Raw genomic sequence first — 20727 nt, forward strand, 5'->3', positions numbered from 1 at the left:
CGAGAACATGACTTTGTTCAGCTGAGTGGCTATCAGAATGCCAGGGAATTTATTCACTCAGAGCATTGTTGGCACTGGCGAAGTGTTACCAGCCGAATATATCCATCATTGGAATTTCCACACGAACCTCGGACACAACCGTGGCTACCCGAGTAGAATTGGTCGTTCATAACCGAGCGCATAAAACCATGCTGGACATTGGAGATGTCAGAATCATGATCACCATGGCTTGAATTTTGGAGGAGGCAGTGGTCTTTTCTGTTTCGCTTGGGTTGAGATTCCTTCCCTGTCTTGACGATCTCCGTAGGTGTGATCTACGGGAAGTACGACATCTCGAGCCTTTTCGAGCGATTTGGCTTCCTCCATCCGCCCCTGTCTTCTCAGTTCTTCTGATCCATGCGTGGCGCTCATTCGGAACACATGCCTTGTTCCATGTTTTCGCATAGTCCATAGTGGATGCTCACGGTCTGAGTCTGCGGCTGCAGCTAGAAACATCGCCAGTACTGGATCTGGGTCCGGTCCACGAGGGTGGTAGAGAGCAGTCCTTGCATCATTTACAGGGCTGCTAGTGTTTAACCTGTTTTCTTGTGACATGGCATCGTAGAAGTGGGCACTGGTGTTAGGCCACGCAAGTTTCCAAGATCGACCTCCATTGACTGTTGGAGTTTCCTGTCCTTTGGGGATGCCGACAACCTGCCAGAGCTGAGAGTGCAACCACGTCGCCGGACCTCCATATGACACATACAAAGGCTTTGTTTGAAAGAACGTGTCCAGAGCTTCGTCAAGACACCCATTTTTAGCGATTTGTGCTTTGTACACCACAAGGGCTTTGAGAGCTGTACTTCTCCACTCGTACCTGATGTATGGAGGAAGATCTGAAGGTCGAAGTGTCTCAGCTCTTATCCAGCGCAAGATCTGTTCTTCCTCTCCTTCACGCACGACTAATCGAACCATGGCGTATACCAGATCATTATCATCGGGATATATCAAGTCGCTGCGCTGGTCCCAGAGCCAGTTCAGCGTGATTTGGCCCAAATTTGCATCGATATGGCTCTTTTCATCGGCTTCTAACAAGCATACAGCAGCTGCTGGTCGTGACAAAGTCCCGGATTCCAATCTGGATCTGAGAAGCGTCTCCGGCGATTCGCCTCTGCTTATTGCAATTTTACAGGCAGTCGCGTCCTCCTTTTCCTGTTGGCTGAACTCTGGGGCTCCTGGAGTGCGGCGTCTTGTTTACCAGTGATTGGATCAGGGGTATCGGCAAATTAGACCGCTTCTCTTTTGGCACGTTGTGATGAGAAAGAGAACTGACGCAGCGTTGCTTGCAAGCCAGAGGTCCGGCAAGGTCCTCGGGGGCATATGGTCCAAAACCGTGTGTGAAACAGTAGCGAACCACTGCGCTGAAGTCTGACCATGGTTGTTGCGTTCATGAAACACAAGGAGAATTGGGATCAGAAGTGTCGCGATTGTCCCTTTGGTGCGGTGGCACAGTCGCCAAGACCTGTAGAACAACATCGTTTGATTTGTGCATGCATCTGACCGTGCCGCTCATGTTTACCACTGATTTGAACTGCGCACGGGTGTGGCTAAAGCCATCATCTGCAGATAGTTCTCATCTCCTCAAGTGTGAAAAAAATCCATTGCAGCAAGTCCAGTTCAAGGTTCAGAAGCAGGACCTTGATCATTGGCCTATACTCCCTATTACAAAGATCTTGTTTGTCTCGATGCTAGCGGTATGTTGCTGGCGTGAATTAGGAATGAACTAGATAGTCGGAGACGACCTGTGGCAGGGAAAGGCATGGCGATGCGAATGCCGCGAATGTTGTGTTTCGTAAATCGTTTGTTGGATGGTATCAATCGTAGCGCGGTCTCTTCTCATCGCGTCCACCACGGTCATCATCTCTCCTTCTCCTTTCGCCTACGACAGATGCATTCGCACCGGTCGCTCCTTCCTTGTCTCTGTATCTGTCACCGCCGTAGCCAGGTCCTCCACCTCTTCTGTCCTCCTCGGCACCCCAGCGTCCAGTATCTTCCGCCTTGAGATCCTTGTATTTCGTTCTTCCCTTTCTGCCCAATTTTGTCATGTCGCGAATTTGCATGTATTGAGGCAATATTTCGCGATTGCCAGAATCGTCCTGGAATTTGGCGCCCATAATATCGCGTTTAGAGATCTCTGCCAACTCTTCGTCGTCCTGGAAAAAGGCACCCTTGTGATGGTATTTTTGCATGAAACCTGCTTGACCTCTGCCCTCCTTCTCTTCTTTCTGAGCAGCAATGTGAGCGGCATCTTCGGCTTCTCTTTGTTCGGCCGTCAAGTTGCGTCGTCGTTCGATTTCTTCTCTTTCCTTTTCAGCTTCTTCGATGGCCTCGCGCTCTCGTTTTACGCGGCGCAATTCACGTAGTTTCCAGGCTGCGAGCTCAGCTTCTGGATCTAGGCCGTCGGTGTCGTCGACGTCTTCTATGGCGTCTGGATCTTCGTCGTCCCATGCTCTGCGTCCTGCCGCTCGCGCAGCCGCATCTTTTTCTATTTGTGCTTGGAGTAGAGCGTCGGCCTTTTCTTGACGTCTGCGCTCTTCCTCGGCGATAGCATCCTCTTCAGCGGGCTTTGGTGGGGCAATGTTCTTGCGTTGTGCTTTTGAGACGAAAGTTGGCGCCACAAATTTGCGAGTCGGAGCTTCATCTTCTGATTCCTCCTCCTCTTCATCATCTTCCGACTCTGATCCTTCCTCGCTACCAGACTCTCCACTCTCAGAAGCCGTCTCAAAGCCCTCTTGTGCTTTTTGTGCTAACTCGGCTTCGCGGGCGCGCAAAGCTTGCGCTTCCTGCCTCCGTCGCTCAAGATCGGCTTTGCTGATGTTCGAATTGAATTTAGGGAACGATGTTGCCTTTGGCGGCGCAGTTGTCGTCTTTTGCTGTTGCTGCTCGCTCTCTGATTCGGAGCCGGATTCTTCCTCTTCTGATGACGACTCTTCCTGACCGACGGCTTTGCCTGGACGGTAGCGTATAGGTGCCAATGGGTTCGCTGTCATACGTTTCGGCGGCATTTTGGCGGTGATGTGAAGATTGATGGTTTGTGGGAGAAAGTTGAAAGTGGTTCAAGCAAAAGTGGCTGTGACGACGGCGGGCTTGATCCGCGTTGACCATCTGGGGAAGCTGCAGCTCTTTTTGGCCGTCACTTGCATTGGTCTTTAATTATTTTCAAGTCTGGTCAAGATTTTCGTTGAATATTATTGTCACTCATGTTACGAGTAGTCAAGTGCGATTTCTTCGTGCACCCACTTTCGCAGACTCTCGGTCAGCTGTGCTTCCACGCCGTGCTCTCTCCAAAAGTGACCTGCACCTTGGACCTTCATCCATCTAACAGATGACTGCCCGCTCGAACCTACAGCTTGCGCCGATAATGCATCCATCTTCTTACACCAAGTATCCATCTTGTGTGAAGATGTAAACATATCCTCCGTACCATATATCAAAAGTGTCGGATTTCGCACCAGATTGTCAGTGTGACTGGCAGTGTGTCGCCAAAACATCAGGCTCGACGCTGAAAATGAGAGAGCGGTTGATATTGGAGGCAACAAAGGCGAGATTAGAAGGTAACGCGTCAAGACATGTGGTAAACTCCCGAGCATCACTTCGTTGCTTTGAGAAATACTACCATCCGAGGAAGTTAAGGAAGATGTTGGCGTCGAAGTAGTCGAGTGCTTGCGATTATGATGTATAGCATGCTTGATTCGTGCCGGTACCTCCATACTCTTGTGTACGAGGTCAATGCCATGCCGGTCCGCGGGAGAAGGACTGTCGCTGCCTCCATATGTGATTGAATGTTGAGAACTCGATTGCCGTTGGTGTCCTCTTCGTGGAGGTTTATTCGACAATCTACCTCGAGTCTCCATTTGTTTGGTTATCAGTTCATCTGTCTGTAGGGCCAATTCTTTCGCTCTGAGCAGGATCTCGGAGACCCTAGTCGACGACTGTGTCTGGTGGAAAGTGGCCAAGATCTCCGTAGTGGGAGGGAGGTGCGTGACAATTAGAGAACCATAAGAATAGCCACCCAGGACCAAAGCGATATGATCGGATGATGCATTATCTATACTGCCAGCAGAAGATTGCGAATCTCTGGTGATAGCAGGTCCATGGTCCGATTTGTGAAGGTAGTCTAGATAGAACAGTAGATGGCCAGCGACAGAGACATAGTCGTCTCGTTCCGCTTTGCCAGCCCAGCTGGTACTGCCTTGAGAGTCTGCGGCACCTCTGTCCACAAATTAGCATGGTTCTGTGGCAATGTGCTGATGTGGTGGAGAGTTGGACAATACCGGAAGTTGAAGGTCCCCACGACAAAGTCCAGATCAATCAGTTGATCCACTATTGTCATAACCACAGGATCGTCCATATAACCTCCTAATGGCGCATATGGATGTGCTATAAGGGCTGCTTTCCTGGTTCTTTGCTGGCCTATCTGCGCATCCTGAAGAGACGCAGGGTGGTATATCCGGCAGTCCAGAACAGTGCTATCGTGCAACGACGGTATGGTGAAACAGTAGACGGGCGCGTTACCTGTCATTTTTACGGTTCACTTCATCAGAAGCGAGACTGTTTTTAATAGATTCAATTTTTGCATCATGTCGGCGTGACTTGGGAGTGTTGTAATACTTTGAAGATACGCCGCGGAACAAGACCGATGACCTCGGTCGTATTCCTTGACAATGACTAGCAACCAATAACATTCTTATGAATCACGATGAAGACTATTTAATGCCATACGGCCGACGTACACTGATAATATTGACTAAGCGCGAGCTTCATATAGTCTGGTATGGTAATAATCGTCATTTCTCGTAATCTCATATCGAACGCATCCACAGCTGTTCATCTAATACGGGTATCATGTTCCAAGTCAAGAATCCAACTAATCCGTGTCTGTATCCTGGTGAGAGACCAGAAGTTCTGGATCTGGTCCATCATCTTCTGTATCTGTGTCTGAGATGCTGGCTGTAGGATGTTTTGATGCGAAAGCCTTGTCCAAATCGCGAATAGCCTCGCCACCATCATGCTTGCTGCCTTTAGGAGTCTGAGCCCCTTCCAGATGGCCGGAACTACTCGAAGCACCTCTCTGCTCGTCAGAGCTTGTATCGCCATCTATAGAAGCGAGAGCGGCCTCGAGGATTTGTTTTCCTTTCAAAAATGCCTCGAGCTCAGCACCGATAGCCGCCACCAGTAGTTTCCAACTACGTGTCTCGGCGAGCTTGTGTTTGCTTTCGAGCTCTGTAGTTGTCTGCTCGAGCATGCTGAGCAGCTCCTTAGTTTCCGCTGGTGAGTCGAGCTGAGATTGTGGCTGTTTGCTCATCTGTGACATGGTTTTCGCTAGTGTGCGCTCGAAGGCAGACACCTGCTTCACAGTATCCCCCCAGACGACAGCACCCTCTTCAAGTGCTTCTCGCTCAGTATCATTGATGCGACGCTTCTCAAGCAGCGAGTCTCGCTCCCGGAGAAAGACTTCTTTTGCGGACTTCAAGGTCCGAGTCTGCGAGGGCGACTGCCAGAAACGGTCCATGTCTGCAACATTGATGATAGCAGTCCAGTGGTTCGATGTGCCATCACGAAGGAAGGTTTGGACAGAATTCTCGACCAAGGCTAGGCTAGTCGTATATGAAGTAAGACGTGCGTCGACAGTATTTTCTATTTCTTGTGCTTCAGCTCTTAGTCTGCGTTGGTCACTCTTAAGTTTAGCGAGCCTGGTCTCGAGGTCCTCGATATCGCTTTGCATATCATCGGCCTGTTTGTGCAAACCGAGGGCGCGTTTCTGGTCACTACCCGAGCGTATCTCAGAAGCGCGGGACTGCAAGGCGTGGCACTTTCCTTGCCATGCATCAAGCTGAGCAACGACAGACTCGAAATGGTCGAGATTTGGAGCCAGGTATTGAGATTCCTGAGCCTTGAGTTGCGCCAGACGTCTTATGGTAGCATACAGGCCGACTCTTGCATGACGGAGACCGATCTTTTCTGGTTTCGAAGATGGACGCGCCCTTGAATCTAGTGCACTAGCGGTGGGTGTGCTGGAACCTGTAGAAAGGCCATCATCCTCAGCAGTAGAGGTTGATGGGTCATCGAGACCAGAGAGGAGAGCGTCGGCTTGGGCATCAAGGAGTAGTTGCAGATGAGCCTCGAGTTCACGTTGCTTCCTTCGGAAGAGCAGGAGATTATCGTCGGTCTGCACGGAAGGACCGGCGGGGGACTGCGAAGAGGAGGGAACATATATGCTGTTTACGATGGGTGGAGGTATGGCCGAGGCAGACATGGGAGAAGGAGTACGCCAGCGAGGGGCTTTGGAACGGCGGCGACTGTCGGGAGACAGAGACGAGGGAGAATAGCGAGGTAGCGCATTAGATATCCAAGAGCTGCGACCGGTCAGTTGTATGGTCCATGTCGCGGCGGCCAAGAACGAGCTTACCCCTCCATGTTTGTTGCGCGTGTGATGGCAGATCAGAAGTGACATAAGAAAATGCAGATCACAGCTGTGCAAGAAAAAGACCTACTGTTGTCGCGTCGTTGGTCAAGTTGATGACTATCATGTGAACACATGGATGGTCTGCAAACAGAGCAAACTTGTTGTTTCACTCTGTGAGTCCACACGCTTGACAGAATGTACAGGACTGTAGTCTTCTGATTTGTGGACTGCCGCAGAATAATACAATCGCAGTCACCAGACACGCATTTGATTGGACCGTCTTGTTGGCAGGAAAAGTGAAAGGGAAAAGAGCGAACAAAGAAGGAGCTGTCGGCGGATCAGTGACAGTGCGGGAAGAGCCGCTCTGGAGCATTGAACGCTTTGGGAGCAACTTGGAACTTGCCAACAGCGTCAGCGACAGTCACCTCGACAAACTTCCCCAAATCAAAAGCACCATTCGCCTCGACCTCCTCGCCATCCACTCGACTTATCGACACTTACTCACTTCATTCCTACTCGACCGCCGACTGAACACCAACTTCTCCTCCAGCGGCGCCGCGTCGCTCTTTACACGCAGCATTCCTCACAATGTCCAACTACCGTAATCAAGACTTTGGCGATGCCGCCTCGGATGAGGAAGAAGACGATTTCAACCCCGTCACTCATGCCTCTGACGATGAGGGTGCCGACAACGATGACAACGACCAAAGACAAGACAACAACCAGGCCGACGATGACGATCATGTCCAGACCACCAATCGCCGTCAGTCTGCGCAAAGCGACGACCAGGATGAAGATGCCGCTCCTGTCAGCCGCCGTGCAAACAACGACGATGATGATGAAGAGGACGAGGACGACGAGGAAGAAGAAGAGGACGAAGACGAAGACGATGAAGATATAGTGCGTTACACCAAGCTCTACTATATTTCTACTGCTAATATGATTCGCAGGGCCAACCTCGAAAACGCCGCCGCAAGGGTCCCCGCAACCAATTCCTCGATGTTGAAGCCGAAGTTGATGATGAAGATGAGGAGGAGCCCGATGAGGATGATGAGGTTGCTGGCGAAGAGATGCACCCTGACGACTTGCTTGAGCTTCCCGCTGGTGCCGAGCGCGACGACCGCAAGCATCGTGAACTCGACAGACAGCGCGATCTGGCCGCTAGCATGGATGCCGAGAAACAAGCCCAGGCCCTGAAGGAGCGTTATGGAAGAAACAGAGCTGCTAACGTCGACTCGGCTGTTGTACCACAGCGCTTGCTACTCCCCAGTGTCGAGGACCCGCACATTTGGCGTCTCAAGTGCAAGCCTGGAAAAGAGCGTGAAGTTGTCTTTGCCATCATGAAGCGTATCGAGGATCGCGCTGGCACTAGGGAGCCATTGCAGCTGATCTCGGCCTTTGAAAGAGGAGGTGTTATGGCTGGAAACCTTTACTGCGAAGCTCGAATTGTCGACGATGTCACAACTGCTCTTGAAGGCTTGCAAAATGTCTACATGGGCACCAAGCCTATGATGGTCCCCATTACCGAGATGCCTGATCTTCTCCGCACTCGCAAGAGCAAGTCGCTTGAGCCCGGCATGTACGTCCGTGTCAAGCGCGGAAAGTACGCTGGCGATCTGGCTCAGATTGATGAAGTTGAATCGAACGGTACCGAGGTCACACTTCGTCTTATCCCTCGTCTGGATTATGGCTTGAACGACGATGTTAATGCCCCCGCTGACAACAAACGCAAGCGCTTTGGCTTTGGCGCGAACACTGGTCCCCGCCCCCCACAACGTCTGTTCAGCGAGAACGAGGCAAGAAAGCGTCATGGTCGCTACCTGACCAAGGGTACTGGCTTCACCGCGAATACTTGGACCTACATGAACGATACCTACGTCGATGGTTTCCTGATCAAGGACTACAAGGCTAACCACCTGCAGTCTGAGGATGTCAACCCTACCCTTGAGGAGGTTACCAAGTTTGCTGCTGACGCCGAGGACGGAACTGAGAATCTGGATCTTTCTGCTCTCGCAGCTACCATCAAGAGCAACAGCTCCGGTGCCTTCCTTCCTGGTGATCACGTCGAGATCTGGCAAGGTGAACAGCGTGGAGTTGTCGGAAAGGCTGTCTCAGTACACTCTGACATTGTGCGCATCCTCGTATCCACTGGCGAGCTTGCCGGTCAGATCATCGAATCCCCTGTCAAAGGCCTACGTAAGCTCTTTAGAGAAGGTGATCACGTAAAGGTCATTGGCGGCAGCAAGTACTTCGATGAAGTCGGAATGGTCGTCAAGATTGTCGAAGACCGTGTCACAATTTTGACTGATTCAAATCAAACCGAGATCACCGTCTTTAGCAAAGACTTGCGTGTCGCTACAGATTCCGGTGGTCAGGTTGGTGTTGGCAAATACGATCTACACGAATTGGTCCAGCTGGATGCTGCCACGGTGGCTTGTGTGATCAAGGTTGATCGCGAATCTCTTCGTGTCCTTGATCAGACTGGCACCGTCAGGTCTCTTCTCCCTTCAAATATCTCCAACAAGCTTGAACGTCGCAAGCTTGCTGTCGCCACCGATCGTGAGGGTTCCGAGATCCACATTGATGATACCGTCAAGGAGGAAGGTGGCGAAGGCAAACAGGGCCGTGTCCTCCACATTCATCGCAACTTCCTCTTTGCGCACAACAGAGAGCAGACTGACAATGCTGGTGTCTTTGTCGTTCGCACAAACAACGTCAAGACTGTCGCAGCCAAGGGTGGTAGAGTCGCCTCAGCTCAGGCAGGTCTTATGAAGATGAACCCAGCACTGCAGCGTCCGGGAGCACAGCAGGCTGGTGCACAAGGCATGCCTCCACCACGTCAGATGGGCCGCGACAGACTCATCGGCAAAACAATCACAATCCGTAAAGGCCCCCACAAGGGTCTGTTGGGTATTGTCAAGGACAGTACTGACACTCATGCGCGTGTAGAGGTTCATGGTAGCAAGAAGATCATCTCCATCGCGAAAGAGTTTCTCACTGTCAGAGACCCCATCACAGGTGCTGTTATCCAGCAAAACGCAGGCCAACGTCCTGGCGCCCCACCAGCGGGTGGTGCTGGCGGCAGACCTCCGGCATGGGGTGGTGCCACTCCTGGCAGATTTGGAGCTACGCCCAGACCATCAGATGGCGGACGCACTCCTGCTTGGAAGCCCGCAGCCGGTGGCCGTACACCTGCATGGGCGGGCGCAGGCGCTGGTGGAAGAACTGCCTACGGCGGTGCCAGTGGAGTTAGCAGTGTCCCTGCCTGGCAAAGAGGAGGCGGAGGCAGCACAGCCTATGGCGGTACAACCGCATACGGAGGTCAAACGTCTTACGGAGGTGGGACTTCCTACGGCGGCGGCACCGCATATGGAGGAGTAAGTTATCTATATCCCTTATGGTCTCGAATATGATTACTAACATGATACAGGGCACATGGAACCCCAACACCCGCACACCATTCCATGCCGGCGGTACTGCATATGACCCCGGATCAAAAACTCCTGCCTACGGCGGCATGGATGCTCCCACGCCTGGCTACAACAGTGCACCAACTCCTGGCAACCTGGACCAGCCTACTCCAGGATATGGTCAATACCGCACTCCAGCAGCCGCACCGACTCCTGGAGCCTTCCCCGAAACACCTGGAGCTTGGAACGCAGACACTCCCGCTGGCGACGGCCCAGGATACGACTAAGCGTCAAAGGTTACGACCATGAAAATGGACAAGAAAGTTTTTGCATTAATGGCGTTTCGAGTGTTTCTCGGAGGCAAGGTTCGTGGATTCGAGGGCGAGGCTTTGATATTCTTTAATAAAAAGCTTGATGTATACTATATAGAATCTGAATAAAGATTCCTCCAACCACTGTACCTGATTGTGAAGTGTAATTGACAATCTTGGTTTGCCTGTGACTTCGGATAGCGTATACGTCTCCCGAAACGCCCTTCTCAGCTAGCCATTCTCGATACACAGTGGTCTTGACGCGTGTTGAGACACCTGAATTCAGTGTATATACCATACATGCATACGATCTACGAATATCTACTCATCAACAACAAATCCACCACCATACATCTCACTCTCCCTCTACATTTCAAAACCACCATCTTCTTCCTCTTCCTCTTCCTCTTCATCATCGCTTATCTCAAAGATCTCGCGCTCTGCCCCTAAGCCATCTACGAAGAACGTATTCTTGTCGTTCCAGAGAGGACTGCTTGTGGGCCTTGGAGTGTGGAATTCTTGATCGCTGTCGTCGCTGGATTCTACATTCATGGTTGGGGGTTTGCTGTTACGATCGGCGCGACGGTGTTGGAAGGGTTGGGATTGTGGGGTTGCTGGGGTGCGTTGGGGGTGTCTTGAGGTGTTTGTTGAGTTTGCTGCGTTCTCGTGGCGCTCAAGATCGTTATCGATGTTTTCGATGCTGCTGGCTACTGTAGCATCGTTAGTGCCAGTAGTCTCATCTGATACTGCATCTGCAGAGGTGTTAATCTCAGAGATGGAACCGTCTTCTTCTTCATCTCCATCCGCTCCGTCTGCACAAAGTGCCTCGACGTTTTGATTTTCATCCGAGATATCTGCCTGACCGATTGGGATTTCGACCTCATCGACCAGTAAGATGGAACAGGTCATGCCCAAACGGGCTATTTTGCGTAGCATCTTATTTTTCTTATTTGTGTCGAGGTGCCAGTTCATTTCGCCCATGCCATGTTGCAATCCAGTCAAGAAAGCTTGAGCGTTGTGGGCATATTGGAGGGCATTTGGAGGTCCTGTGTTGCAGTGGTGATTCAGCACAGTTGCAAAGATCCCGGCAAATTTGTTCCAGTCGGCCTCGGTCTTCCTTGCAAGTTGGATTTTCCAGCCTCGAATGAACTCGGATACGAATTTGGCGAGGTATGCGTCTGGAGAATTGGTGGTGATGCCAACATGCGGTAAAAACTCGGCTAGTCCGATGACTAGGTCGTAGGTAAGGTGAACTGGATTATCCATGAAGTATTCTGTCTGCATCTTTTCGTTGTTCATGCCGCAACCTAATTTATCGAAGCGTAAAGCTTGATACATGGAAGGAATCCGCGTAAGCTGTTCCTCCAGATCGGCCAGAGAAAAATCGTGTGTGACGGCGGTACTGGGAATGTTTGCCCACACCCAATACTCGTGGCTTGCAGGATTCCTCCAAGTACCACCTAGGAAGTCCTTGTTTGCTTTGAAGCGTTGGTGGAAGGGCATTGAATGGTATATTTTTTCTCTTCCCAAGCCGCTTCCTCGTATCATACTGATCCTCACATCGGATTTGCCAGCAGCTACCTTCCTGGCTGCCGCACGCATCTCAAAGTAAAGGCTCGAGGAGACGCTGATCAGCTCGGAAGTTATCCTGGTGCCAGTAAGGTGGCTAAGAGCGCTTGCTCGCAAGTGGGGACTCGAACAATGGTGAGGAGGTGGCGCTCCGTGAGGCAAGGACATGTATTTGGCACATAGGAAGCCTTTACGCCCGCCGTTGTAACCTGCGGTACTAGGAAAACCAGGTCGCTCCGGGCAGTGCTCGGTTTCAGGAATGGGAGCTGCACCACGATGATAATAACGGAATAGAAGTTCAGGCACAGATGTGTGTGCTTCCGCCTCGGGTACCGGATTCGGGGCTTCGTATGGAGGGTCATCTGGGCTGATGACAGGAACTTCTTTGCCTTTTATGTTACGAGTTCGATTTTCCGAGATCACTTCGTCTTCGGGAAAGCCTCTAGAGGCACATCGCCGTTTTCGTTGGCTAGCTACTTGCCTAGTGTTGCTCGTCGTAGCTCGATTGGCTTGAGTAGCAGTATTCGGAGTTTGGACAGGCTGGGGTCTCCTTCGATTACTCGGGCGCTTGCCTGAAGGTGCTCGGGGGTTCCTAGACGGTGTTCGCTTCTGAGAGCTGGATAGGCGTCGACCGTCATCTAGTGTCGGTCCAGCCTGTGATAGATCCTCGAATGGAGATGAGGCATTGGGCTCCAAACAGGCATCAATATCTCTTTTGTACGACGCAAGCTCGGCTTCTGTAGCAACCATGACCTCTTGCCATGGCTGACAGGTGGTCTTCCTTCTTTCCTGCCATTGTGCACCAAGCGGACCCTGCTTGATGCCGTCTTGAAAGCCAGCGGTAACACAGTCTTCTCTGTATATTGCGTTGAAAACCCGAAGACGATCCTTTGGCTCCAGACCGAGTTCATAGCAAACCCTCAAGGTCAATCTGTGACGTTTGGCCCATGTGAACTTTGGCGACGCAGACTTCAGCGACGAAATGGATCTTCTCGATGGCCTTGACTTGTTCACTCTCGATGCACGAGATGCTAAAGGCGAGTAATCGGTCTCGTGTCCCGAAGAGGGCGGTGTTAGCAGTACAGGAGCCATCGTAATGGCCGGTCATAGATTTTTCGACAAATGGGCAGCAAAAGAATGCAAAACTCCAGATAGATGCAAGCAATGCCTTGCTACTTATTTCGAACCTTTGCAACTAGGGTAAAGGAGAAAATAGGAAAGTGTAACGAAAAATTGGGCTCTCCCTCATACTTACGCTCATGTTACGTCTCAACCAATCGAATTTGATGGCTTACCATTATCTCGCTCGACCACGTTGTGCCTTCTTGGAAAGATTGGACGAGCGCGGCGGGGCTGACGAACATTGATGCAGAGATCAACTGAGTTCGAGGGAGGGGGAAAAGGAACTCTGATGCTCAAGCCTCTCGGGGAGACCCTGCTACAGAGTGGAGCTGGTAATCGACCTATGTCGACGCTGTTTGTGACAGGAGGAGGTCGTCAACCTTTGGTGGGATGAGAGTTTGGGGGCAGATTTCAGCCAAGTTCCAAATCTGTCACCAACAGCGCGCGTCAGTTCCGCGTGTTGACAACGCAACCGCGATCCAGACATGGAAAGAGCAATCCCACCTTGTGCATCCGAGTCGCAAACAGCAACCATGGACAGCAACAATGCAGAAGCGACTGAATATCTTACCCGTCTTTTGAACAAGACTCTGCGTATCCACACGACAGACTCACGCATCTTCGTCGGCACGATGAAATGTACCGACCAAGTAAGACTCGCTTCTACAGATCCTCTCAGATAGAACTTCTTCTGACCATTGCGCAACAGGAACGTAACATCATCCTTTCGTTGACACATGAGTACCGACAACCGCCGCCCAGTGTAGTGGAGATTGCAGCCATGCAGATGGAGATGGATGGCGTGAAGGGAAACGTTAAGGTGGATATGCTCAAGAGATTCGTCGGCTTGGTTGTTGTGCCGGGCAGGTACATCACCAAGATCGAAGTCGAGGAATGAAAGGCCAGCCTCGTGAAGGAAGAGAAAGACAATGCCTTGTCATACTCCATACCAGCCGTCCGGTCACCGAAGGCAGGCATACACCGCTTGCGCAGAAAGGTGTGGAGAACCTTGTGAGAGTGTCGAGATGGAGAGACACAAGAGAGGAGCCAGAGTGTCACCGCGAGAAGCGACGGCAAGACATGGTCGAGAGATTGCAGAGGACTTCAACAAAAGATCGTGAACGCTGGGGCGGGTGAGATGCTCTCCATGAAGTACAGCCATGATCACGAAGGATGAGTCACGAACTCAAAGATGGACACACGGGATCATAGACACATGGGCTCAAAGATCTATGTGCTTTTTGGCATCCCCATCCATGCACAAATATTGCTTGCTTGCACAGCAGATTCAAGAAGGTGCAAGCATACTATACTTTAACCCACAAGACGCCTCGCTTCCAATCCCTCACTCGCCGCCAGTCGTAAATGCATTCAGCCGCTCAACTACGCATTATATGCAAATTTGATGTCGCTCTGGTCGTGCTTTTCGTCATCGTTACAATTTGACGCCCCAAACTCCTCTGCCAGCGCATACACCCAACCAGTCGCCGCCTTGGCCTGTCAAAGCGCTTTGCGGTGCCCAAGAAACGTTGTTGACCTCGTAATCGCTTCTCCAGCTTGCTGATGGGCCCTTGGCTTGAGCCTCGCCCTGGACACCTCCGTTGAGACTGGCTCCGTTGCCAGAGTTGAGCAAATCCCAGACAAGTACTTGACTGTCGTCACCACCACTGGCGAGCATGCCTCGTCGGCTGGGGTTCCACTCTATTGAGTTGAGTGAAGCCGAGTGCCCACGAAGCTCAAGAAGGGCGGTGCCTGGCTGTCTGGCGTCAAGAATGCGCACAATGTTTGAGTCTGCAGCGAAAGTTGCCAAAAGATGGGCGTCGTGCGGTGAAGCAGCAAGACGAAGAAGAGGAGGGGAGGCCGGTAATCCCGCTGCTGAGGATTTTGTTGGCGAAGCTGGCATAGCCGCTACAAGATAGTCTGTCAGAACGATGTTCTAGGAGAATACATTGTCACGTCACGTCACATACCTTTGTCTTTGTCCGACTTTTCTGAGGGTTCGTAAATGATGGTACTGTGCTCCAAACTTCGCAAATCGAACATGCGCACGCTACCGTCAGCGCCACAACTGACGAAGACATCAACACTGCCGGCGCAGAAGCGCACATCAAAGACCTCTTTGTCGTGTGCAATCAGTTGAGTTTTCGCAGTAAGGGTCGGGATATCCCAGATGGTGCAGGTCGTGTCAATGCTCGACGTGATTATAAGCTTTGGAGACAAGGTATTCCAATCGAGCGAGGTCAATGGAGCAGTATGTTCGGGGGTCTTTGAGTTCGAAAGAAGGGCCAGAGGCTGCAGCTTCTGAGTAGGAGGATCGCGAGTGTTGACCGAGGCGGATCGGTTGATGTTGTTGGATAAGATTGCGGGCTGCGAGGACGAAGGAAGGGACCACAGGCGCAAGTGGTCGCCGGAAGTAGCGAGGAGGTCGGTAGATTGTTTGGATGACGAAGGAGGCTCCCATGAAATGCGCGTTACCGGATAAGCACAGGTAGCTTCGGCGACCTTGACGAAATCAAGGCCATATGCAGGACCGCCCATGGTAGATTGGTCCTGGGGCGCGATTTGGCTGTCGACAATCTGGATCTACAAGACTAGTCAGTAGGAGGCCCCGTTTGATTGAGGCGGCAAAGAGAGTGACACACAAAGTTATGAGGATCCTCGAGATAGCTGCCGATAGCCATCTTACCACAGCTGTTGCCGTTGGGCACCGGCCACTTGCACCAATCAAATGAGTAGGCGGCCCAAGGAGCCATGTAGCTGCAGTTCGTCTGGCTAGGACCATAGTCGTAGACAGCGCCAGCTGAGTGCATGCCCGCACGGCTCAACAAGTCCGAGTTGGTACGGGGACGGATGTCTGCCAGTCCCAGAGGAGAGTGGCTTGAGGACGGGGTGACGGAGCTGTAGCCTTTTGTAGGAGTGGTGGAAAAAGCAATGTACTTTTGGTCCAGGCCAGCAGGACTCGAGCGCGAATGGCTGTGCTGGGCATTGAGGGTTGGTGGACGCGGAGTGTACTGCTGCTGGTTGGTGTTAATCGGAGGAGGCATGGTGGGAACCGTCTGCGGAGCCGAGTAGGTTGTCGTCGCGCTTGTCGGCGGCCTCGAGGAAGCGCCGGGCGTAAGAGTGTTTGGTAGAGTAGACATGGATTGTTGTTGCGACGACTGCGAGGCTGATGTCGAGGTGGGCGTGGCCTGCTGGAGGTGGATGTTCGGGTTGTAATCGGCCTTCTTGGGCGTCTGACTTTCGAGGCCTGACATGGCGCTGCTGGCCGAAGCCGTTGATGCTGACGCTCTTGCGCGATTGACTCCCGAATCCAGCGGCGACACGGTGTGGCTCGGAGCTTGCTGTTGCGATTGCTGCTGACTTTGCGCGTGAGTTGCGCGTTGTTGGTGGTGCTGCTGTTGCAGGTCCGTCAACGACGAGGGGCTTCCAATAGCTCCACCGAGCGCGCTAAGCCCAAGCCCAGATGCGATTGTCTTGTTCGAATGCGACATGAGGTGAATTAATCCAACCTCGCTTCTTTTCTATCAATTCTTCGATTCCTCTAGCAGCTGTCAGACCTGGACCAAGGAGGCTAGCTTTACAAAAGCAGCAGTGCCTAGTCCTGGCTGCCTCGGTGGTCCCTTGTTCGGTGATCGTCCGCACGGTCACCACATTACGACGACGACTTGATACGGAACGTCACCCCTACACCCACTGACTTGCTCCACATTTACATGCTGTATCTTTTTCGTGACCATCATCAACCATCGCAACAATCAGCTGCCTTTTCTTGTGTCAACGTCTTTCCAGCTTCTAACCACCAAGTTCGCTCAAGACAACTGTCAACATGGATGATGCCGCGAGCTTTCTTCTCTTGCTCCCTCCTCCGCCATCGCCTCCGACTATCCCCACTCTCAAAGAACTATATGGCGATACTCTTACCCAAGTCCTGAAAGAAGCCGACTTGGCTTCAAAAGACTCGGTTCAACCCTCAGTACTTGACATTGCTCTGGCTATACCGCATTTGGCCGCCCAGTCTGCTATTCCTAGATCCGAACTTTATGCTCCTACTCAGACTATCTTGGCCGCTGTCTACAAACTGATCTGTCTCATCGCTGCTCAAGAACAGATCAATGTCGAAGATGCTGACGGTGTCGATGTTCGCATCCTCCCAGTCGCATGGTCTCCTCAGTCAACCTTCGATGCTTCTGCTTGCAACACATCATATGGTCCTGTGCTTCACTTGCAATCTCTTGCTGCCAGTCAGCGCCCATGGCAATATGCCTTCGGTGTTGAGAATGATCAGGGGGAGGTCTTTGTTCGCGCCTTCGTAGCTGCCAAACAGGCCGCTGCCAACCATCACTGCGATTGTCACCCGACCCCTGGAAAACCAAAATCCGCTTCTACTCCTCGACTATCTGCCAAGGAGCATCATCATGTCGCTGTTGGGGGAACCTTTGATCATTTGCACATCGGTCATAAGCTCTTACTCACCATGACCGCCTTTGCTCTTGACCAAACCCAGTCAGAGTCCATCATGACTGTAGGAATTACAGGTGACGAGCTTCTCAAGAACAAGAAGTATGCCGAGCAGCTCGAGAGCTGGTCCGACCGTCAACGATCCGTTCATCGTTTCCTTGACGCGATTCTGAACTTTGCCTCGCCTGAGGCTGCACAGCCTGTCATGCAAGAGATCAAAGAACCGGGTCCAAACGGTCACGCAGTCAACATCAAGTATCCCAATGGTTTGAATATTCGATGCGTTGAGATCTGGGATCCGTTCGGTCCAACCATTACCGAGAAAGACATTTCCGCACTTATAATCTCTGCAGAAACAAGAGCCGGTGGCAGCGCTGTCAACGACAAACGAACAGAGAATGGATGGTCTGCGTTAGACGTTCTAGAAGTGGATGTCCTGGACTCGAAAGAAACCTCAAGTCCAGCATCACAGCAGAACTTCGAAGGCAAGCTCAGCAGCACCGAGATCAGAAAGAAGCGGGCTCAAAAGACGGCTTCACTATAGACAAAGGCCAATGTTACCGAAAACGTCAAGGCACATCATGATTTTGATTCACGAGTAACAGAAGAAAAACTTCAGACTACCCTAGACGTATGGAAAAGCTTCTGTCGTACCAAGTCGGCGGGCGATTCGCCCTGCGAAGTCTTCTGAGACTACGACTCGAACGCTATCATGTGGTGCAACAGGAGGTTGATTTCGTGTGTCGCAGCAGTCGACGTGCTAGGGTGCATGCATCGATGAAACAGTGGCTGCTGTTGATGCGATTCGACACTTTGGACCCAACTGTAACATGACGACCCTATCGATACACAGTAAATAGGTAATTCGGAGAGTCCACGTGAACAACGATTTCTGCTGCATGCTGGACTAGCTGTGGTTCGGGCAGCTGTTGGGGAGTTGATAGCTTCCAGCCAACCAACAATTGGCTGGCATAATGTATGTAGTTCCCCAACCCAGCTGAGCCTTCTTGCGACCTCATAATCTATCGTGTCTGCCTGCTTGTCTGTCTGTGGTTGTTTTGTTGCACCTTCTGACAAAAAGAAACAATTACTCGTACATGCAAAGAGAATCAGCCGAAAAGAAGACTGCAAAGCAAGCCCCGCTCAGCGTCCCCTGCCACAATCTCCTAGCTTGCCAGCGAAGCGACCTGCATGAGGGGCTTTTGTATTATTGCTGCCGCTTCCTACTTATATCACAATCACATGATCTGATTCATATGCAGCTCATATGGGCCGGTCCGATCGTGACGGGCATCTCTTTGGCCCGTCGACGTGTTGGTGGCGCTTTCTGAGCGAGTATTCAGATGCCAACAGAGATCCACGACAGCGCACCCACCTGACCACACAAAACTTTTTGCGGTCTCAACCGCAGCCGTCATGTGCTGCATCTTGCCCAGAGAGTCTTTGTCTGTCGTGTGCTTACCCGATCTTCATATCCGTCCCATTCCTCACCGTGTCCGACCCCTGGGTATAATGCTCTACGGGTCGAACTGAAAGTCTTGCTCTACCAAAAAATCCATCTTTTGTGATGGTATCAAGTTGCGCGATGACTGGCTATCGAGGGGCTCTTGACCTCTCCAATGAGTTGCTGCACGACATTCTGGATCTCATAGCCGCCGACCCAGAAAGGCTTGTGAGTGTCGACAAGCGAGCATACCTCTCTCAAGAAAGCTTCAGACCTGAACCACTGCCGTCTCAAGATCAAGTCGTGAACATTGGCAAATTCAGGTTGCTCTGTCGAAGATTTGCTGCTCTTGGTGCTTCCCACCAATTTGCGCGCGTCACGACGAGGTTTTCAACCAAGGGGCTTGCGAGGTTGGAGGCCATTGCCGATCAACCGCACCTGGCGAAACATGTCAAAAAGTTCAGCTACAAGGTGCCATACTTCTGCACCCAAGGTATCAAATATATGTCTATAGGTCTATCAATTCTTTACTGATGTTGTCAAAGGTCGAGAAAGCATACAATCACTGGATCCTGAGATACAACAATCTATTGGCAGAACGAATGTAGAAAAATTTCGCTGCAAGATATACGAGCAGCAGAAAATTGTCAAGAGCGAAAGAGATGCCAGAGTGTTGAAAAAAGCTATGATGGCATTCACTGCCCTCCAGCACGTCCAGATCCTACGAGTTCAGGATCAGGAAGACGAAAGACTACTGACCTATATCCGCCACAATCAAGACATCGTCCCATTCGTAGAGCTGAAATGGGCGCCTGCTTGTGCACACAGCGCCAGAACGATAGGCAACGCTCTTCTGGACGCTCGGTCACCATGTTCACGCTTCTCTTCCCCAATGCTAAGCCCACAAAGCGCCCTGGTGCTCGCGGAAAGTCCCACTGGCTCCTTCTCAACGCTAGCAGAAAGGCTTACCTGCTTGGAATTGCATTTTGATGACGGTTACTTCGACGACGGCACTGATCTCGAAGTCCGCATGTTTGAACTCTCCCACCTCTTCAAAACCGTCTTCATAGCAGCAGTGAACATGGAAGCGATACATGTCGGATTTCCTTCACACCGACCGATTGGCCTCCCGCTAGAAACCATTTTCCACCATGTGCGCTGGAGCAAATTAGTAGCCTTTGGTATCCAAGGCTGGCGCCTCCACGCTGACGAGATCATCGGATTTGCTCAACGACATCGTGATAGATTACGAGGACTACGATTAAGAGACGTTATAATCCGCGAAGGCAGCATGTGGAAAACCGTTCTCTCCTTCTTCCACACCGAAATGCAAAGACTTGATTGGGTGAGTCTACGCCGAATAGACTATGCTTCTCACTTTGATGAGCTCTGGGAAAATGCAGGAATCGAACTGCCTGATGACCCTCCCGGTGGTTTAAGCGATAGTGACGATGAAGATCTGGATGATGCTTATTGGAACGAAGCCGAACAACAAGATGAAGTAGATCGCGAAATACCGGATTGGGACAGTGTCAACATGTCTGATTCTGACCACGTAGGTTCTGATGACGATGAACGTGGGAGAGCAGCTCATGAGATGGATTTCCCGCCCCTTAAATCGCCGGATACGCCAAATTCAGTACCCTGGTGCAACTGCAGTGCGCGAGCCTTTCCGCGTGGTGTTGATGATTTGGGCGATGATGGTATCTCAGTCGATAACAGGAAGTGGAAGATGTGGGAAAAATGGGTCTTGGGCAGATGTCCAGAGCATGACCCAAGATGATGAGCTTGAAACGGATTCTCTCGGGATGTAGCATGCATGCATTTCGGCTGATTTTGAGCACATTCTTTCTCACTCGGTCAAGAAGGCGTATAATGTAGCAATAGTTCGCATGTACGTGGTCACTCACAGACTTTACACCGCCGTAGAGCTTCTTAATGATTGGCTAGAGTTTGCGCAAGTTAGCT

The 20727-nt window shown here is 51.5% G+C and overlaps 10 protein-coding genes across 10 annotated transcripts; 4 read left to right on the forward strand and 6 right to left on the reverse strand.

Moving 5' to 3' along the window:
* Positions 1–219: 219 nt before the first annotated feature.
* M438DRAFT_353256 (uncharacterized protein) lies at positions 220–954 on the reverse strand (the record flags this gene model as incomplete). The annotated part of the gene is made up of 1 exon (XM_029906855.1): positions 220–954. The coding sequence occupies one exon, from the start codon at positions 952–954 to the stop codon at positions 220–222; it is 735 nt and encodes a 244-aa protein (XP_029763427.1).
* Positions 955–1853: 899 nt separating this feature from the next.
* On the reverse strand, positions 1854–3044 carry M438DRAFT_353257 (uncharacterized protein; the record flags this gene model as incomplete). The annotated part of the gene is made up of 1 exon (XM_029906856.1): positions 1854–3044. The coding sequence occupies one exon, from the start codon at positions 3042–3044 to the stop codon at positions 1854–1856; it is 1191 nt and encodes a 396-aa protein (XP_029763428.1).
* A 63-nt stretch (positions 3045–3107) lies between these two features.
* M438DRAFT_292281 (uncharacterized protein) lies at positions 3108–4627 on the reverse strand. The gene is made up of 2 exons (XM_029901778.1): positions 4314–4627; positions 3108–4251 (listed from the first exon to the last, which is right to left on the reverse strand). Exons 1-2 carry the CDS (start codon positions 4559–4561, stop codon positions 3243–3245), a joined length of 1257 nt encoding a protein of 418 aa, XP_029763429.1. The 5' UTR covers positions 4562–4627; the 3' UTR covers positions 3108–3242.
* Positions 4628–4757: 130 nt separating this feature from the next.
* On the reverse strand, positions 4758–6718 carry M438DRAFT_314297 (uncharacterized protein). The gene is made up of 2 exons (XM_029902601.1): positions 6449–6718; positions 4758–6395 (listed from the first exon to the last, which is right to left on the reverse strand). Exons 1-2 carry the CDS (start codon positions 6454–6456, stop codon positions 4907–4909), a joined length of 1497 nt encoding a protein of 498 aa, XP_029763430.1. The 5' UTR covers positions 6457–6718; the 3' UTR covers positions 4758–4906.
* Positions 6719–6850: 132 nt separating this feature from the next.
* On the forward strand, positions 6851–10239 carry M438DRAFT_395438 (transcription elongation factor Spt5). Its single transcript, XM_029909213.1, has 3 exons — positions 6851–7345; positions 7396–9822; positions 9876–10239. The coding sequence occupies exons 1-3, from the start codon at positions 7034–7036 to the stop codon at positions 10140–10142; spliced, it is 3006 nt and encodes a 1001-aa protein (XP_029763431.1). The 5' UTR covers positions 6851–7033; the 3' UTR covers positions 10143–10239.
* Positions 10240–10348: 109 nt separating this feature from the next.
* On the reverse strand, positions 10349–11520 carry M438DRAFT_343613 (uncharacterized protein). The gene has a single exon (XM_029905020.1). The coding sequence runs from the start codon at positions 11502–11504 to the stop codon at positions 10533–10535; it is 972 nt and encodes a 323-aa protein (XP_029763432.1). The 5' UTR covers positions 11505–11520; the 3' UTR covers positions 10349–10532.
* A 1870-nt stretch (positions 11521–13390) lies between these two features.
* On the forward strand, positions 13391–13755 carry M438DRAFT_268927 (uncharacterized protein; the record flags this gene model as incomplete). The annotated part of the gene is made up of 2 exons (XM_029900298.1): positions 13391–13507; positions 13567–13755. 2 exons carry the CDS (start codon positions 13391–13393, stop codon positions 13753–13755), a joined length of 306 nt encoding a protein of 101 aa, XP_029763433.1.
* Positions 13756–14292: 537 nt separating this feature from the next.
* Positions 14293–16348, reverse strand: M438DRAFT_353262 (WD40 repeat-like protein; the record flags this gene model as incomplete). The annotated part of the gene is made up of 3 exons (XM_029906857.1): positions 14293–14765; positions 14828–15440; positions 15500–16348. 3 exons carry the CDS (start codon positions 16346–16348, stop codon positions 14293–14295), a joined length of 1935 nt encoding a protein of 644 aa, XP_029763434.1.
* A 335-nt stretch (positions 16349–16683) lies between these two features.
* M438DRAFT_314307 (uncharacterized protein) lies at positions 16684–18341 on the forward strand (the record flags this gene model as incomplete). Its single annotated transcript, XM_029902602.1, has 1 exon — positions 16684–18341. One exon carries the CDS (start codon positions 16684–16686, stop codon positions 17857–17859), a length of 1176 nt encoding a protein of 391 aa, XP_029763435.1. The 3' UTR covers positions 17860–18341.
* A 199-nt stretch (positions 18342–18540) lies between these two features.
* Positions 18541–20692, forward strand: M438DRAFT_314308 (uncharacterized protein). Its single transcript, XM_029902603.1, has 2 exons — positions 18541–19252; positions 19305–20692. The coding sequence occupies exons 1-2, from the start codon at positions 18883–18885 to the stop codon at positions 20540–20542; spliced, it is 1608 nt and encodes a 535-aa protein (XP_029763436.1). The 5' UTR covers positions 18541–18882; the 3' UTR covers positions 20543–20692.
* Positions 20693–20727: the final 35 nt, after the last annotated feature.

Source organism: Aureobasidium pullulans (assembly GCF_000721785.1).
Source record: "Aureobasidium pullulans EXF-150 unplaced genomic scaffold scaffold_4, whole genome shotgun sequence".
In the NCBI taxonomy this organism is placed as follows: domain Eukaryota; kingdom Fungi; phylum Ascomycota; class Dothideomycetes; order Dothideales; family Saccotheciaceae; genus Aureobasidium; species Aureobasidium pullulans.